Genomic DNA, 16,254 nt, shown 5'->3' with positions numbered 1-16,254 from the left:
GAGGTGCTGTTGCGCCTTCTTCACAACCATGCGTGTATGAGCGGACCATTTTAAGTCCTTAGTGATTTGGACACCAAGGAACTTGAAGCTCTTGACCCACTCCACTGCAGCCCCGTTGATGTGGATAGGGGCATGCTCGCCCCCTTGTTTCCTGTAGTCCATGATCAGGTCCTTGGTCTTACTGAAGTTGAGGCAGAAGTTGTTGTCTCGGCACTACACTGCCAGGTCACTGAACTCATCCCTGTAGGCTGTCTCATCGTCGTCTGTGATCAGGCCTACCACCGGCCTGTCTTGATGATGGTGTTGGAGTCGTGCGTGGCCACGCAGTCGTGGTTGAACAGGGAGTACAGGAGGGGACTAAGCACACACCCCTGTGAGGCCGCCGTGTTGATGGTCAGCGTGGCGGAGGTGATGTTGCCTACCATCACCAAAATGGGTTGGGACTTCCACTGCACTTGTGTCAGCACATCATTTGTTGTTGATGAAGAGGCAAATCCCTCCCCCTCTCGATTTCCCTGACTCTACTGTCCTGTCCACTCGGTGACTGGAGAATCCATCGAGTTGGATAGCCCCAAGGGGTATCTTGTCCGAAAGCCATGTTTCAGAAAAGCAGAGTTATGAGAGTCCCGTTTGTAGCAAATCCACGATCAGAGGTCATCCATCTTATTATCAAGTGATTGGCCAATAGAATGGAGGGAAGAGGTGGCAGGTTTTCCCTACGGCTTAATCTCGCCAGGATTCCCCCTCTCCTGCCTCTTGGAAACCCTGAAATTTGGGTCGGAATTACATAAAGAGCCCAGGGCAGATGAGTCAAAGTTAAAATCGGAATTGGGGTAAGTAACTGCTGATCTGATGTTCAAAAGTTCTTGTTGGCTATAAGACATGATAGTGGATACCTTCCGTGCAAATAAAGTGAAGACTTCTTCAGGGATACTTATTTGCATTTGTCTATCCAGAAGAAGTGTTTGCCTGTCCAGGTTTGCATAATTTACATTTCAGTCAAATAATCCTTATCTCATTGGATACCATCCCGTTTTCCACAGGCCCATGGAAAGGTCAGACATATTTCTCTTAGAGAAGTAACGGGAGATATGCATCTTCTTGTGTGTATCCACAGTAACCGCGTTATGTGAAACATTATTTGATTGACACGTCAAAATATATCCGTTTGCACATATCATCAGATCGGATGTTTAGGTCTGAAAATCAGTTCTCTAAGAGCTCCTAAGGACACATTAGGGCTGCTCTATGGGGGATTCTCACTAGGGGGTCACACACACACACACAGACGTACACACAGGTTGCTGTCTCTTATGCTTGGCGAGATAACATTCCGCTTCCATCGGCTTGCGATTTCATAGTGCGGTTAGGGCTCAGTTTTATGTGTCTGGCAGGCAGCCTAATCTACAGGCACATTTCATGGCAAATCCGTTTTTACAGCCGCTGGGGTTTCGGAAGGTTTCAGTAGGGCTGTTCAGCCAAAGTAAGTCTTTGACAAAATAAAAAAGGTTGGGATTTGAACCTAGGACCTTGTGGTTAACAGTGTTTTTTAATGCTGGCACTGTGCATATCAGTCATGCTTTACAAATGTGCACTGCCGAACAGAATTAGTCTGTGAGTTACTGTGTGAGGGGGAACGTGTGTGTGTGTGTGCGCGTGGTGTGTGCATACGCGTGTGCCCCTGGGATTGCGGTAGAAAGTTGTTCAAATGTCTAACATTGTTGATGAATGTCTTGTAAGTCTGGTAAGGCATATCTCATGATGTGTTGTAATGCATGTCCTGTGTGTCCTGTCTATTGTCTATTAGGAGATGGAGAAATCTGGTAGAACCTCTTCGCACTACCTCCACATGTAAAGCTTGTCAAATACACACATTCCTCAGATTGTTTATATTTTCCTCTAATGTCCTATAATGTCATATTGACCTGTTGTATGATATTGGTTATTGTTTTTATAATGTCGTATAATGTCCCCTGTGTTGTGTGTTGGTACAGGGAGATGGTGAATGCCTGGTTTGCTGAGCGAGTCCACTCCATCCAGCCCTCCTCATCATCCTCCTCCTCGTCATCCTCCAAAGAAACCCTTACACCACAGAGACCCACCCAGCCCTCAGACAGTCCCTGCCTAGCCTTCTCCCTGCCGCCTTCCCTGGGCCTGAACGACGGGCGCTCTCCTTCCCCGTCCCCCAGCCCCGCTCCCAGCACCCCCACCCGCAAGATCTCTGCATCTGAGTTTGACAGGCCACTGAGGCCCATCGTGGTCAAGGACGCGGAAGGCTCACTAACCTTCCTCTGTGACGCCGAACCCGACCGAGGCGACATCCGGACGCCCATGCCCTTCAGAACCCAGCAGGGAGGGGTCGGGCTTGGCATCCCTGCAGGGATGATGGACGAGGTGGGCAGTGCCCGGGGGTTGGACCGCTGTGCCAGACTGTTGGAGTTGGTGAAGGATGTGTCGAGTCACTTGGACGTGACGGCTCTGTGCCACAAGATCTTTCTGCACATCAACGAGCTGATTGCTGCCGACCGCTACTCCCTCTTCCTGGTAGGTAGGGGCACGATGGGAAAGAAGGACTGGGCACGGGTTAGCCTATGAGAGAAAGAAGGATTGGGCACGGGTTAGCCTATGAGAGAAAGAAGGATTGGGCACGGTTAGCCTATGAGAGAAAGAAGGATTGGGGACAGGTTAGCCTATGAGAGAAAGAAGGATTGGGCACGGGTTAGCCTATGAGAGAAAGAAGGATTGGGCACGGGCTAGCCTATGAGAGAAAGAAGGATTGGGCACGGGTTAGCCTATGAGAGAAAGAAGGATTGGGCACGGGTTAGCCTATGAGAGAAAGAAGGATTGGGCACGGGTTAGTCTATGTCATGAAACAAATTTAGTATGAGATGATGAAGGATTAGTTTTTCAATTAAATGGTGCTGAATTAAACTGTTGGAATAGTTGGCTCCCAAGTGTCCTTCCTGCTCTCTCTTATTATGAAAAATGATTATTATTAGAATGCCATTTTTCATATTATAGATTCCCCCCCCCCCCCACACCAGATACAAAACATACACATACGAACAACAACTTACAAACAGCACACAAACCACGACTACATCTCCTCTGCCCAGACCCGCAGGCTCACACCTCCATCCCTAGTGCCTGCATTATTGTTTGGCACATTGTGTCAAATTGTAAAAAGAAATCAATCTCGGCCGCCGGTGTTATTTCAATAATACATCATTCGATTTTTCCATTGTGTTAATGATGGCCGATTGATTGATTTCCAAGTTTTTAGTACACGTTTTTTTCAAGATGAGAAGAGGCCCATTTGGCTGGATGATTATCTCACAACAATCCGATATGCCATGTCTTGAAATGTGCAGACAGACAGATTAAAAGTAAGTTTACATTGTAATACTTTTGAACAGCCAACTTTCTAGCTCTGCCCATGGGCTGAGACTTCACAGCAGTCCCAGAAAGCATGAATTATTGAGTCCTTGTTAGTTTTTACACTTAAGACATGACTCTGTCGTTGTGCTGTAGAATTTGGGAATTTTGTCTCTTGTATGATACATTCTATACATTTGTTTATGCTGGATTAAGCATACATTTTAGAAAGCTGTCATTTCATTAGTTATGCTCCAACATTCCCTCCATCTTGTGCCAACTTCAGTTATTTTTAAGTCTTTGGTTCCAATAGTTTATATTTTTTTCTAAAAGAGTTGGAGATGCTCTCTTTAAGGTTTTGTATATCTTCCCTCTCATGTAAACATCCTTTTCTGACTCAAATAAGATTCCCTCAAGGTGGCTCTGGTTTCTAATCAAATTTCGTGATATGTAACTTTTAAGTAGCATATACTTGAAAATATTTACATCGGTCAGTCCAAAATGGCTTTTTAATTATATTTCTGGAAATACAGTGCCTTGCGAAAGTATTCGGCCCCCTTGAACTTTGCGACCTTTTGCCACATTTCAGGCTTCAAACATAAAGATATAAAACTGTATTTTTTTGTGAAGAATCAACAACAAGTGGGACACAATCATGAAGTGGAACGACATTTATTGGATATTTCAAACTTTTTTAACAAATCAAAAACTGAAAAATTGGGCGTGCAAAATTATTCAGCCCCCTTAAGTTAATACTTTGTAGCGCCACCTTTTGCTGCGATTACAGCTGTAAGTCGCTTGGGGTATGTCTCTATCAGTTTTGCACATCGAGAGACTGAATTTTTTTCCCATTCCTCCTTGCAAAACAGCTCGAACTCAGTGAGGTTGGATGGAGAGCATTTGTGAACAGCAGTTTTCAGTTATTTCCACAGATTCTCGATTGGATTCAGGTCTGGACTTTGACTTGGCCATTCTAACACCTGGATATGTTTATTTTTGAACCATTCCATTGTAGATTTTGGTAAGTAAAGAAATAAAACAACAGTAAAAAGACAGGCTATATACAGTAGCGAGGCTATAAAAGTAGCAAGGCTACATACAGGTTAGTCAGGCAGATTGAGGTAGTATGTACATGTAGATATAGTTAAAGTGACTATGCATATATGATGAACAGAGAGTAGCAGTAGCGTAAAAGAGGGGTTGGCGGGTGGTGGGAGGCGGGAGGCGGGACACAATGCAAATAGTCCGGGTAGCCATTTGATGACCTGTTCAGGACGCTTATGGCTTCGGGGTAAAAACTGTTGAGAAGCCTTTTTGTCCTAGACTTGGCACTCCGGTACCGCTTGCCATGCGATAGTAGAGAGAACAGTCAATGCCTGGGGTGGCTGGGGTCTTTGACAATTTTTAGGGCCTTCCTCTGACACCGCCTGGTGTAGAGGTCCTGGATGGCAGGCAGCTTAGCCCCAGTGATGTACTGGGCCGTACGCACTACCCTATGTAGTGCCTTGCGGTCAGAGGCCGAGCAATTGCCGTACCAAGCAGTGATGCAACCAGTATTCTCAATATTCTCGTATCATCTGTAGAATCTTTTGAGGATCTAAGGACCCATGCCAAATCTTTTTAGTTTCCTGAGGGGGAATAGGCTTTGTCGTGCTCTCTTCACTACTGTCTTGGTGTATTTGGACCATTCTAGTTTGTTGTTGATGTGGACACCAAGGAACTTGAAGCTCTCAACCTGCTCTACTACAGCCCCGTCGATGAGAATGGGGGTGTGCTCGGTCTTCCTTTTCCTGTAGTCCACAATCATCTCCTTAGTCTTGGTTACGTTGAGGGATAGGTTGTTATTATGGCACCACACGGCCAGGTCTCTGACCTCCTCCCTATAGGCTGTCTCGTCGTTGTCTGTTCTCAGGCCTACCACTGTTGTGTCATCTGCAAACTTAATGAGGGTGTTGGAGTTGTGCCTTGTCATGCAGTCGTGGGTGAACAGGGAGTACAGGAGGGGACTGAGCACGCACCCCTGTGGAGCTCCAGTGTTGAGGATCAGCATGGCAGATGTGTTGCTACCTACCCTCAACACCTGGGGGCGGCCCGTCAGGAAGTCCAGGATCCAGTTGCAGAGGGAGGTGTTTAGTCCCAGGATCCTTAGCGTAGTGATGAGCTTTGAGGGTACTATGGTGTGGAACGCTGAGCTATAGTCAATTAATAGCATTCTCACATAAGTGTTCCTTTTGTCCAAGTGGGAAAGGGCAGTGTGGAGTGCAATAGAGATTGCATCATTTGTGGATCTGTTTGGGCGGTATGAAAATTGGAGTGGGTCTAGGGTTTCTGAGATAATGGTGTTGATGTGAGACATCACCAACCTTTCAAATCACTTCATGGCTACAGACGTGAGTGCTACGGGTCTGTAGTCATTTAGGCAGGTTGCCTTTGTGTCCTTGGGCACAGGCACTATGGTGGTCTGCTTGAAACATGTTGGTATTACAGACTCAATCAGGGAAATGTTGAAAATGTCAGTGAAGACATCTGCCAGTTGGTCGAGCACATGCCTGGAACACACGTCCTGGTAATCCGTCTGGCCCCGTAGACTTGTGTATGTTGACCTGTTTAAAGGTCTTACTCACGTCGGCTACGGAGAGCATGATCACACAGTCGTCCGGAACAGCTGATGCTCTCATGCATGCCTCAGTGTTGCTGGCCTCGAAGCGAGCATAGAAGTGATTTAGATCGTCTGGTAGGCTTGTGTCACTGGGCAGTTCCTGGCTGTTCTTCCCTTTGTAGTCTGTAATAGTTTGCAAGCCCTGCCACATAAGACGAGCGTCGGAGCCAGTGTAGTATAATTCAATCTTAGCCCTGTGTTGACGCTTTGCCTTTTTGATGGTTCGTCGCAGGGCATAGCAGGATTTCTTGTAAGCTTCCGGGTTAGAGTCCCGCACCTTGAAAGTGGCAGCTCAACTTCTGGTTGGGGTATGTACGTACAGTCACTGTGGGGATGACGTCCTCGATGCACTTATTGATAAAGCCAGTGACTGATGGCCCAACATCCGTGCCCGACCTCACTAATGCTCTTGTGGCTGAATGGAAGCAAGTCCCCGCAGCAAGGTTCCCACATCTAGTGGAAATCCTTCCCAGAATAGTGGAGGCTGTTATAGCAGGGGGGCCAACTTCATATGCCCATGAATTTAGAATGAGATATCAACAAGCAGGTGTCCACATACTTTGGTCATGTAGTGTATTTCCTGTTACCAAGTCATTTACGGTTTCTATGCCTTTAGTTTTCCTTGTGGATCAACTTATCTGTGAATTCTGAAACGCTATCCAAGGATTGTTCCATAGGGTTGTGTTTTTAGGGAGTGATATTGGTTCTTGTAGAATATGTTTCATTTTCTTCCATAATGTTATAGTTTTATTAACTATGAAGTTGTTAATGTTCTTAGCTTTATCCTTTGAACATAGACATGTAAAAAGATTCTGGGGATGAGCATGTGCATCTTCAATATGTACCCATTGTTCGTCTAACTATGTTGCAAGTAAAAGCCTTGGGTAGCGTGTTGCAGTTTAGGCTCCCCAGGGGAGGAAGGGGAGGACCATCCTCCTCAGTGAATTTCATAAAAATCTAAATTGTAAAACATTTAAAAGTTATAATTTTTAGATAAAACAATACTAAATCTAATCACGTGACTAAATAATTGATTAAAACACTATTTTGCAAAGAAGGTCTACAGTAGCCTCAACAGCACTCTGTAGGGCAGCACCATGGTGTAGCAGGAGGACAGCTAGTTTCCGTCCTCCTCTGGGTTCATTGACTTCAATACAAAACCCTAGGAGGCTCATGGTTCTCACCCCCTTCCATAGACACACAGTAATTAAGACAACATCGGGAGGACGTCCTCCAGCCTATCAGAGCTCTTGCAGCATGAACTGACATGTTGTCCACCCAATCAAAGGATCAAGAGAGTGAAATACAATAGTTGAACAGTTTTGAGCAAGTTAATTCCTTCCAAAATGAAGGAGAAGTAAGAGAAGCAGTTTCACTTACTTAGCTAGCAAATACACCTAGGTAGTTTAGCCTACTGAAACACCCTGCTCAAACAGAGGGATGCTATGTTAACTAGCTGGATATGACTTTCCAACAAGGTATGCTTTTGGTATTACTAATTTATTGCCACCGGGGCCACGCCGGTGTAACTGCTTACTGACTATACACTGTAACAATACTACATGATTGTAGCAGGTTTACTAACACGTTTGTTTTATTAGCTATGCTGACTATGACGTTACTTTAGCTAATATGGTGACAACGATGTAGGCTGTGTGTAGCGGTTTGGCATGAAAATGTTTTTTCACCTGGTCACATACAGCTGATGTGTTGTGCATTGAAGTCCACAAGCGAAGGGAAGAGGTGAGAGGAGGAGAGATGCGAGAACGGATACAACGTGGCTGCTATGAAAGGGAACAGTGTTTACGCGTGATCAGGGGTGTATTCATTCTGCCAATTCTGTTGAAAAACGTTTCTTAAACGGAACAAAACGGGGAATTAACACACCTGAATTTGTCCAATAGAAGCTCTTGTTTGCAACTGTTGTACTAATGATTACACCCTATGTCAGCTAGATGCAGGCAAGAGTGTAAAAGGCAGTATTAAATGCCACTGTCTGTCCATGTGTCACTGTCTGTCACCTCATATTTTCCTCTCAACCTGTGTGCACCTAAGTTGTAAACTTTCATTCATACGCTAGGTTTAGGCAACCTCATGATGGGTATAGGGAACATTTTGTAGCCTAAACCTATCGCTGTTACATTGAACTGGGTGAATAGAATATGAATGACAGCCATCCAATATGCTGTAATAGAAATAAAACTCACCCTCCCTCATCTTTAACGGCACTTACCGCCACTGGCGTGTTGAAACAATTTCAAGTCGGGAAGGTTAAAACCGCCCTCAGACTTAGGAAGATGTAGCTTCCCTTTTTCCCTTTTTATTCTATGAATTTGATTTGCTGAATATCTTTGAATTCCTGTCTAATCCTTATCTAATTATACAACCGTATCAGGTAGAAATGGTAACATTTCCATGCAAATTAACAGTAAAGTATCATATCAAATCATGGATGTAGTGTAAACTGTGGAGCATTTTGCACAGTTTCTTCCTGTAGAATCTCGATAGGTATGACCTCACTTCTGTTCCTTGTTTTGTGAATCCCAGGTGGGCGAGGACAGCTCCAACAGGAAGTTCCTGGTGAGCAGGCTGTTTGATGTGGCCGAGGGCTCCACACTGGAGGAGGTGTCCAATAGCTGCATCCGCCTGGAGTGGAACAAGGGAATTGTGGGTCACGTGGCGGCCACGGGCCAGCCCCTCAACATCAAGAATGCTTACGAGGTGAGACTTTTACATTTTTTTTTATTTAACCTTTATTCAACTAGGCAAGTCAGTTAAGAACAAATTCTTATTTTACAATGACGGCCTACCCCGGCCAAACCCTCCCCTAACCCGGACTACTCTGGGCCAATTGAGCGCCGCCCTATGGGTCTCCCGATCATGGCCAGTTGTGATACAGCCCGGGATTGAACCAGGGTCTGTAGTGACGCCTCAAGCACTGGAGCCTTTCTTTCCTCGTTTTTTGGTAGTCTCAATCTCCTTTTTATTTTCCTTCTTGGGTCAGGCTTTAATTTACTGTACGATTTCAGCTGGTACTTACTAAAACATTAGGCGTTTAAAAGCGGTAATTTATGGAGCCTGTTTCAATGAATCGTCAAGAAACCCAAAGGTAGTTTTCACAGTAGGTAATTGAATGATTATTACAACATATTCCCGTGTACATTCTAAGTACTACCTAGGTAATGCAGTAGCGAACTGTAAAATAAAGGGTAATGCTCTTTTGACCTCCTTTTTTTGCAGCCTCCCTTGTTTCTCTGCTGCTTGTCAGGTAATATGGACACCCGGTGGGATCATGATGATGAATATAATGAGGATGTTGGGTGTGTGTGTTTTGAATCAGGCCACTGTTTGTGGCGGGGAGTATGTGTCTTTGCTGTCGGAGTGCAGGACCTGAGAGTGACTGGCCAAGCATAAACCACAGAGCGGGAGGGAGAGAGGGAGGGAGGGGGAGAGGGAAGAGGGAGGAGAGGGAGGGGTAGAGAGGGAGGGGGGGAGAGGGAGGGAGGGAGGGAGGGAGAGAGAATTTAAAAAGATCAAAAACGATCACGTGGGTCAAAAAGTACATCACTGGATTGAAGGACACACATTCAACCCCTCTCACACACACGCTTAAAGTGAAATACTCACAAAAATCAGTGCGAGTTGACCTTTTACGTAAGGGCCCAGACATGCCTCACTCATGACACGTCGTCCCTTGACAGTTTGAATATATCGATCCTGTTGGGTATTGTTTTACAAGACGTATCACTTTCTTGCTGCAATCAATAATCAAACCGTCTTGACCTTTCAACCTGTCATTACCAAGGCAGTCTAAGATGGTCAGTCATGAGTATATACAGTATAGTAAAGGTAGTAACGCTGTAATGATCTGTAATGATTAAAGGTCGTAGTATCAGTCTTGGCCCAGTTACAATGTCATGGCCCCTGGAGACCATGCCGGATTTTAACCTTTGACCCACATAGTGATGTCACTGCACAGGGCCTAAAACAGGGCTCAGCTTTCCTTGTTGTCTCTCAGCCATGGAAATTACACGGTTGTGCTGAGTGTGTGTATAGTGTGCGTGCGTGCATGTGTGTGTCCTTCAGCTGCAAGTGGCCACTGTTCTACTCCATTTTTACCTTGCTGTCACATATACATTAAGAGCAGGATTGTAGACATACAGTATGCGTTTGACTACATACATGGTGCGTGTATCTACTCACACCGCAGCAGGACCAGAGGTCTTCCTGACCTGATCCCCCTCTCTAGGACAGTGGTTTCCAACCTTTTTTAACCCCTTTAAGTACCCCCTGTAAATAGGCCAAGTACCCCCAGGGGTCCTAGTGCCCCTGGTTGGGAACGACTGCTCTAGGAGATGTAAACTTATCGGTGTTCTCCCAGTAGGGTCCCAGCTCTGTCAATTGGTGGAGAGGGAGATGAAAGCCAGAGTCTGTAAGGAGGACAGGATGTGTAATGTGAAGAGCTCACACACACACACACACACACACACACACACGCACACACACACACTCAGTCAGACCCCCTGTGGAGGAAGTATGTCTTTGAAAGAGAACGCAGATGTTTGAGAGAGAAGAAGAGTGTTCTTTCTTCTTTGTGTACATGTCCATGTCTACTCACATGCAATTTCATGTGACATCACTCTACCTTACCCCTGATTAGCTAGCTGCTACGCAATCATCTGGTTGCCGGCCAACAGTGTTCAGACTGACGACGATGACTTTATTGGTGATATTTATAGCACTTAATTTTGATGAAGTGGCCGGGTGTTTTCCTAAACAAGCCTACAGGGACCTAGACTGGAGGAGAGGGAGGGAGAGAGAAGAAGAGATAAATTAGAAGAGACAGAGCGAGGAAGAGACAAAGACAGCGAGAGAGAGAGAGCCCGTGGCTTCTTGTCGACGCACCTGTGTCCAATTAGTTTGTTAATCCGGCACCTGTGTCCAATTAGTTTGTTAATCCGGTATGGACAGAGGAGAGGAGGTGTGTGTGTGTGTGTGTGTGTGTGTGTGTGTGTGTGTGTGTGTGTGTGTGTGTGTGTGTGTGTGTGTGCATCCATGTTTGTGTGTGTGTGTCTGTTAGCAAAACAAGCCACCAGCTGGGTCCATAGAACCTGATACGGGACCTGCGTTATGCTTTCAGGAAGTGCATCTGCGTCACTCTGCATGGAGGTAGCTCCTACCTAGGGAATTCCTAGCTCTCTGATTGGCTCGTTAAGCCCCAGTTTGGGCAGTTGGGACGGCATTCAAATTGGTGGTGAAACCTGGGCACTCTGTGGGGAGAGTGGTTGGCAACCGCACAGGCCAGACCCATATGTGGAATTTACAGGGAAGTTTTCTTATCAATACCCCTACAGTGTTGTCTCTAGAACAGTGGTCACTTTTACACTGAAATAATATATGGTCCCATGTTTCATGAGCTGAAATAAAATATATGCATAAAAAGCTTATTTCTCTAAAATGTTGTGCCCAAATTTGTTTGCATCCCTGTTAGTGAGCATTTCTTATTTTCCAAGATAATCCATCCACCTGACTGGTGTGGCATATCAAGAAGCTGATTAAACATTATGATAATTACACAGGTGCACCTTGTGCTGGGGACAATAAAAGGCCACTCTAAAATGTGCAGATTTGTCACACAACATAATGCCACAGATGTCTCAAGTTTTGAGGGAGTGTACAATTGGCATGCTGACTGCAGGAATGTCCACCAGAGCTGTTGACAGAGAATTGAATGTTAATTTCTCACCCACAGACCATGTGTATGGCATCATGTGGGCGAGCGGTTTGCTGATGTCAACATTGGGAACAGAGTGACTCATAGTGGTGGTGGGGTTATGGTATGGGCAGGCATAAGCTACGGACAATGAACGCAATTGCATTTTATCGATGGCAATTTGAATGCACAGAGATCCTGAGGCCCATTGTCGTGCCATTCACCCACCACCATCACCTCATGTTTCAGCATGATAATGCTGTACACATTTCCTGGAAGCTGAAAATATCTCAATACTCACTAGACAGCTCAACCTTTGAACATATTTGGAATGCTCTGGATTGACGTGTAGGCCAGCGTGTTCCGGTTCCCGCCAATATCCAGCAACATCGCACAGCCATTGAAGAGGAGTGGGGACTGCATTCCCCAGGCCATAATCAACAGCCTGATCATCACTATGAAAAGGAGATGTGTCGCGCTGCATGAGGCAAATGGTGGTCACAGACACGGACTGGTTTTCTGATCCACTCCACTGCCTTTTATTTTAGATATCTGCGACCAGTCATATGAAATCCATAGAATAGGGCCTAAGGAATGTATTTCAATTGGCTGATTTCCTTATATGAACTGTAACTGAGTAAAATCTTTGAAATTGTTGCGTAATGCATTTATAGTTTTGTTCAGTATAGTTCAACGATTTCTGTGACCAACGTAAGTTATACACTAATGACCGACGTAGGTAATATTGACTCCGAGATAGAACTATTCAAAAAATCATAGCCACAATCATAGCAAAAACAAAACTTTTCTCTTGTTAAAATATCATCAGTTATATAAATGACTTTAGAATTCAAATAACCAAGGCAGATTATTATTTTCAGGAAAAGTCTGCCTCCAAAGATTTGGTCTGGCTCAAGCCATTATATTCTCAATCTCTCTAATCTCATAGAGATTTTGGCCTGCAATCAAAAGGTGTCTCAGAGTACGAGTGCTGATCTAAGTTACTGTATATTATCATATTCCTTTTTATTTAAATGGCAAAAAAAATGATCCTATATCGGCACTCCTAGTTTGAGACTCTTGAAGACCTAGGTCTGAAATTCTAGTTGATTAGGAGTTCCTCTGTTTAGAGGCGTGTCCAGTGTTAGAGGAAAAGAAATGACTCATTTGGGAAAGAGAGAGCAGTTGATTTGGTCCTTGTTTATGTGGGTTGGAGGTTAGAATGGAATTTATATGGGAATTGGAAAGTGGGTGTTTTATGAAATCAGTATAATGTTCATTGTTTCGTCATAAAATGTATCAGTGCGTGTATTAGGCATCTGAGGCGTGCTCGTACATGTGCACACACCATCTAGAAAGAAAGGTCACGGTGTGGGTGGTCGCAGAGCCACAAGGAGAGGGTACTTCAGGACATCCATCCACTCTGGATGCATCCCAAATGACTCCCTCTATTCCTTATATGAAATCCTACTTTTGACCGTAGCCCTATGGGCCCTGTGTAAAATGAGTGCACTATATAGGGAGTAGGGTGTCATGTGGGACTCAGCCTCTGTCTCACCAAATAGGGATCCAGAACAGTGGTCTGGTCATTCTCACAGTAAAGGGAAAATGTGGTGGTTATTCCTTTAAGTCTAGTCAATTGTCTAGAATGTCCATGTGTTTCTAGGCCCATACTCACAAAGGGGAAATTCAGACCTGAGGTACGCGCGCGTAAATGGAACATTATTCAATTTTTATGCACTTTTCTCTCCTTGCGTATTCTGACCTTGGGGGAAATGCCGGTGCCAGCAAGGTACACGTTTTAGAGTGGCGATCAAAGAAATGGAGGTGTGTCTACAGATACGCCATATTCTGACCTAATAATTCCACCACCTTTACACACGAGGAAACCATGAATAAGGTTGAGCAAACCTACCGGTTCCAAGTGAAAAAAAAGCATCTCATGAATTGTTTTCTGATAGACATAAGAGCATTCTCCGTGAAATTTGATTTATAAATTGATATGATAAGAGATTTAATTTTTTTTTTATGTTACAGCCTGAATTTAAAATGGTTTAAATTGAGATTTGTTGTCACTGGCCTACACACAATAGCTCATAATGTCAAAGTGAAATTATGTTTTTCTAAATTTTAACAAATTAATTTAAAAATAAGTTTTCAACCCCTTTGTTATGGCAAGCCTACATTAGTTCGGTAGTAAAAATGTGCTTAACAAGTCACGTAATAAGTTGCATAGACTCTGTATGAAATAATAGTGTTTAGCAGGATTTTTGAATGACTACCTCATCTCTGTAGCCCACAGATATACAATTATTTGTAAACACAGATTTAACCACAAAGACCAGGAAGGTTTTACAATGCCTAGCAAAGAAGGGCACCTATTGGTAGATGGGTAAAAAAAAAGCACACATTGAATAACCCTTTGAGCATGGTGAAGTTATTCATTACACTTTGGATGGTGCATCAATACACCCAGTCACTACAAAAATACAGGCGTCCTAACTAACTCAGTTGCTGGAGAAGAAGAGAACCACTCAGAGATTTCACCATGAGGCAAATGGTGACTTTAAAACAGTTACAGAGTTTGACATATACATATATTCCAAACTATGCATTCTGTTTGCAACAAGGCCCTAACGTAACATTGCACAAAATGTGGCAAGTGATACATTTTTTAGTCCTGAATACAAAGTGTTATGTTTGGGGCAAATCCAATACCACACATTACTGAGTACCACGCTCCATATTTTCAAACATAATGGTGGCTGCATCATGTTATGGGTATGATTGTAATCCTTAATGACTGGAGAGTTTTCAGGATAAAAAATAAAGGAATGGAGCTTAGCACAGGCAAAATCCTAGAGGAAAACCTGGGAAATGAATTCACCTTTCCGCAGGACAATAACCTAAATCACAAGGCCAATTCTACACTGGAGTTGCTTACCAAGAAGATAGTGAATGTTCCTGAGTGTCCAAGTTACAGTTTTTATATAAATCTACTTGAAAATCTATGGCAATATCTGAAAATGGTTGCTAGCAATGATCAACAACCCATTTGACTGAGCTTGAAGAATTTTGAGAAGAATAATGGGCAAATGTTGTACAATTCAGGTGTAGAAAGCTCTTAGAGACTTACCAAGACAGACTCATGGCTGTAATCGCTTCCAAAGGTTCTACAAAGTATTGACTTAGAGTTGTGAATACTTATGTAAATGAGATATTTCTATATATCATTTTCAATAAATTAGCAAACATTTCTAAAAAAATATATGTTTTAACTTTGCCATTATGGGGTATTGTGTGTAGATGGTCTTTTTTAAAATCTGTTCTGAATTCAGGCTGTAACACAACAAAATGTAGAATAAGTCAAGAGGTATGAATACGTTCTGAAGGGACTGTAGGTATAATGTCGGCTAAATGACAATTGTTTCAGATCTATTTTACCTTATGATCGAGGAGATGAATGTGAAACCAGTCATATGGCAGGAAACGGAAACGTATATCAACATGACTGTTAGGGCTGTTTATGCCCCTTTCCCACAGTGAAGTAGTGTGCCGCTATGCCGAATTGTAATCGTATGACCTTATAACTTGAAGGGATAAAATGTGGAGACACAAGCCAAATTGGATGACAAAGGCAAAGAGCCACTCCAAATGTAACCTTTGTGTTCTCTAGGATGTTTTAATCGTGTGCCCCAACTTTTCCTGTTTCTTTCAATTTGTAGGCTATAGCCTATGTTAATAAATATTGTTAGCCACTATTGATAGCAACCGTAAGTCATAACATGGTATATTTAACTGCCAATTCAGTGTTCATTCCCTTCCCTGCATTGGTATTATTCCATTCCATTGTTTGATTTAGCCGACCTTTATTTATGTCCTCTGTAAATGCTGTTACATCATTTTGGTTGTGGCTGAGGGTCAAGTAATTGTGGAGGGTGTTTAATGAAGACCAAATACAAATTGTAGTAAAAAAAGAAGAAGAAATTGGGACATGCAGGGTTATTAAATCATGATGGAGCTTATTATGGAGCTTATTATGGAGCTTATTATGGAGCTTATTATGGAGCATATTATGGAGCTTATTATGGAGTTTATTATGGAGCTTATTATGGAGCTTATTATGGAGCTCAGACCGTTACTTAGAACTTGCTATCACACAGTTCCGTGATCAGTGAGGGCCCTGAGCAAGGCAGTTAACCCACTGTTCCCCGGGCGCCGAACTGTCCCCCCTGCACCTTTCTGATTCAGAGGGGTTGGGTTAAATGCGGAAGACACATTTCAGTCGAAGGCATTCAGTTGTACAACTGACTAGGTATCCCCCCTTTCCGATTACGATATACGTATTATATCATACTACGCTATACTATTCTCCATATTCTAATTTATATTGTAGGCTAAACTACTTCCAACGCTTACATTGATGAACTTTAATGTGGCAACTTTCAGAATGAATCAAAACACCTTTTTTTTTCATTCATGCGTAGAGGCGCTGTTTTTCCATGAA

The 16,254-nt window shown here is 43.6% G+C and overlaps 1 protein-coding gene across 4 annotated transcripts in view; it reads left to right on the top strand.

Moving 5' to 3' along the window:
- The window catches only part of LOC110531873 (cGMP-specific 3',5'-cyclic phosphodiesterase), a 97,772-nt gene that overhangs the window by 25,236 nt on the left and 56,282 nt on the right, over positions 1-16,254 (top strand). For all 4 annotated transcript variants that reach the window (XM_090184046.1, XM_090184048.1, XM_090184045.1 and 1 more), the window contains exons 2-3: positions 1,995-2,544; positions 8,582-8,755. In XM_090184046.1, coding sequence (XP_090040172.1) covers positions 1,995-2,544; positions 8,582-8,755 — 724 coding nt within the window. The remainder of the gene's footprint in view (positions 1-1,994; positions 2,545-8,581; positions 8,756-16,254) is intronic.

The sequence above is a fragment of the Oncorhynchus mykiss genome, chromosome 9, assembly GCF_057628025.1.
Source record: "Oncorhynchus mykiss isolate SJ-2025 chromosome 9, ASM5762802v1, whole genome shotgun sequence".
In the NCBI taxonomy this organism is placed as follows: Eukaryota; Metazoa; Chordata; class Actinopteri; order Salmoniformes; family Salmonidae; genus Oncorhynchus; species Oncorhynchus mykiss.
This window is presented reverse-complemented; position numbering and strand designations above follow the sequence as displayed.